This window comes from Podarcis raffonei, chromosome 5 (genome assembly GCF_027172205.1).
Source record: "Podarcis raffonei isolate rPodRaf1 chromosome 5, rPodRaf1.pri, whole genome shotgun sequence".
In the NCBI taxonomy this organism is placed as follows: Eukaryota; Metazoa; Chordata; class Lepidosauria; order Squamata; family Lacertidae; genus Podarcis; species Podarcis raffonei.
This window is the reverse complement of record NC_070606.1, coordinates 33,270,291-33,273,153: the sequence shown is the minus strand read 5'-3', so window position 1 is coordinate 33,273,153 and position 2,863 is coordinate 33,270,291. Positions and strand designations below refer to the sequence as shown.

Genomic DNA, 2,863 nt, shown 5'->3' with positions numbered 1-2,863 from the left:
GGAGACATTTCATTCCCCATGACAGAGCCAGACAGAAGATGATGACGGGTGCCCACCCTGGTCAACATAAATCCTGGCTACGCCCAAATTGTCCACAGCTACTGAACTAAAAAGCTGTAGGGTTCCTGCTCATAAAAATAATCTAGGACCCCACTCCCAAGGTCTTTCTTGGGCTATGCACTGTCATTATGGGTCAATAGCCACAATGAGTTGCTCTTTACAAATTAGGCAGAAGTCGAAGAGACCGGTGCATTCCGAGTCCTTACCCCCCCTCCCGGTCCCCTCCAACCCCCTTCCGTCGGGGGTGGGCTTCTTTTAACAGGTATGATGATGTCAAATGTGATGCTGATGCTCCAGTGACTTAAGCCTGCCTCTTTTGGCGCAGACTCCGTAATCCTCCCGGTGGCTCCCAGGCAGCGCCGGGCTTCGCAGAAGTAGTGCATCTCCTAATCAGGTCACATTTCAGCGGGGATCCAGCCGCCCTTCTCTCCCTCCGAGCCGGGAGAGAGATCAGAGGAGGAGGAAGAGAAAGAAGAAGACTCTATAATCGCTTTGCGGCCAGCGAGGGAGCCACCGCCTCGCAGGCAAGATGAGAGCCCCAGGCTGTTGTCTGGTGCCGCTGCTGCCGCTGCTGCTGGCCCTCGCCTTGGCGGAAGGGGACGGCAAGGCGGCCAAAGAAGGCGACAATCCCGGCAATTTCATGGAGGACGAGCAATGGCTGTCTTCCATCTCCCAGTACAGCGGCAAGATCAAGCACTGGAACCGTTTCCGAGACGTGAGTCCGGATGGAGTAGCCCATGCATGATTTTTTTATTTTATTTTTTACCTCGTAGCATGCAAATTCCTCCGCCCCGCTAGCATCCAGGGCAACCCGGGAGTGGGGAAGGGAGGGAACGGTGGATAGAGGCTGTTGCAACGCGTTGCACCCGCGGGGGTGCATGGGCAACGGAGCGATTGGCAGCCTGCAACAATTGCTGCTGCTGCTGCTGTCGAGGATGTAGGTGCAGGCGTGGCGTGGAGGAGGCGGTGGCGGGTTGAGGCGGCTCCTCTTGCAGCGCCAACCCGCGTGCAGGTGGCGCGCCGGGAGCCGCCAAGAGCAATCGCCGGTTGCAGCAGCAGTAGCAGTGCGCGGAGCAACCGTTGCAAAGGCTCGCGGGGGGGGGGGCTCCCAGTGGCTGGTGCATTTGGAGCGGGAAAGCTGGGCGGGTAGGTGGGAACCTGCACGGTTCTTTGCACGGCGGCTGTCGAGCAAAAAGCGGGGTTGGGAGAGCTGAGGTTGCACTGTTGGTCCCGATTCTTTATTTTTAAACGAGAGCAAGTGGGATTTGGATACCCGGCTATAGCTTTTGCAGCCTCGCGGTTTAATTCCTGTTACGCGCACAAACAGACACAGTCGAGTTTGCAAAGATCTCTCCTGGCCGCCGCGCAAGCTTGGCTTTGCTTGGCTGCGCAGAGCCCCGTCGGAACTCCCGTTTCCTTCCGACGCGGCCAGGCGGAGACCCGCCCTTGCGAACTCCGACGAGCCCTTTGGCGGCGGAGCCATTTGCTGCAAGGCAAGCCACGCAGCGCCTGGGGGGGGGGGGGCTGTGCGTGTGTTTGTTCCAGGCTGGCATCTCGCCTTCTCGCTTCCTGCTCAGTTTGCCACCTTGTGCAAAAATTCTTTGCTATATATTTAAGGTCCCGGAACAGTAAACGCCGGGTGGAGTTGGGACGGGGCGGGTGGATCGGTTTCCACCTTAGTGTGCTTTGGTTGGTCTTGCTGGTTACTGCAGTGTTGGAGCGGGCACACTTCACTCGCCGCTCCCCCCCCTTTTTTTTTTACGGCTGACGCCGGCGAAATCGGACATCAACGAAAGGACAGAGAAAATTGAGGGAGGGGGAATAGTAGATGCAAGGGGAAACGGAGCCACATTATACAGGTGTGCAAGCTAAGCAGAAGAGGGAAATCTGCCTGGCTGTGCAATCCTGACCAGTCTACTCGGAAGCAAGCAGCCTTGAGCTCAATAGGACTCACTCCTAGGTCATTTGGGTGTGTAGGATTGCAACCCCAGCCTCCCTTGTTCTACGACAACTACCCACACCTACAAGATTTCTGAGAAATAAATGTGCCTAGTGACTGTTTAGGATGGTCACTAGGGAACAGAGAAGCTTCATCTTACACCCAGATGGCAGATGCAGGTCCTTCTTTTTCCAGAGTAATTGGGGGGGGGGTTCTGGGGGGTGCTGCTGCTGCTGAGGTAGCTCATCTGGCATCAACTATCAGCATGAGAACAAGGAATGAGTTGACTTACCTTTCAAGGCCAAAACTGAGAGTGATTCATTTTCTACAGATTCTTGGGACCCAACCCAATAGAGGTCAAGGCCCGTGTGCTTTTTTAAAAAAATAGGCACGTAGAAAGAGAGAATTTTGGCAGTTGCAGCTTTTCCTATCTCCAAGCAGCACCTTAGCGGCGAGCCACACCTGCCGAAACTGCTGCATCCTGCCTGGAAGTAAGGGGGAGATTTTGGAGCTTGGACTTCCATTGGCAAAGGAAAGTGTATTTCTGCCCATGTCCAGAGCATCCGTCTTCTTACTAGCTCACTTACTTCCATGGCAGGTTGTTGTGAACCCAGACTGAGTTCGGATCAAGCTGCCTGCCATCGGAGATAATTAAATTAAATTCCCCTGGGTGCATCTGGATAAATGAACTCAGGCTCACGAATGCTGAGTTTGGTGGGGTTTGCTCCCAACTAAGCCTATGTAGGATTTGGACTGACGGCTGCTTTTGCTGAGCAGACTCATGCAGCAAGCTCTCTGGAGTATGTGGCTGCAGATTTCCTTTTGAAAGCCCGTTTGTCTGTTCTCTGCTGTTGGGACAATGGG

General features: G+C 54.7%; 1 protein-coding gene across 1 annotated transcript; it reads left to right on the top strand.

Moving 5' to 3' along the window:
* The first annotated feature begins 319 nt into the window (after positions 1 to 319).
* LOC128413962 (testican-2-like) lies at positions 320 to 850 on the top strand. The gene has a single exon (XM_053388542.1). It carries the CDS (start codon positions 590 to 592, stop codon positions 803 to 805), a length of 216 nt encoding a protein of 71 aa, XP_053244517.1. The 5' UTR covers positions 320 to 589; the 3' UTR covers positions 806 to 850.
* The last annotated feature ends 2,013 nt before the right edge of the window (positions 851 to 2,863 follow it).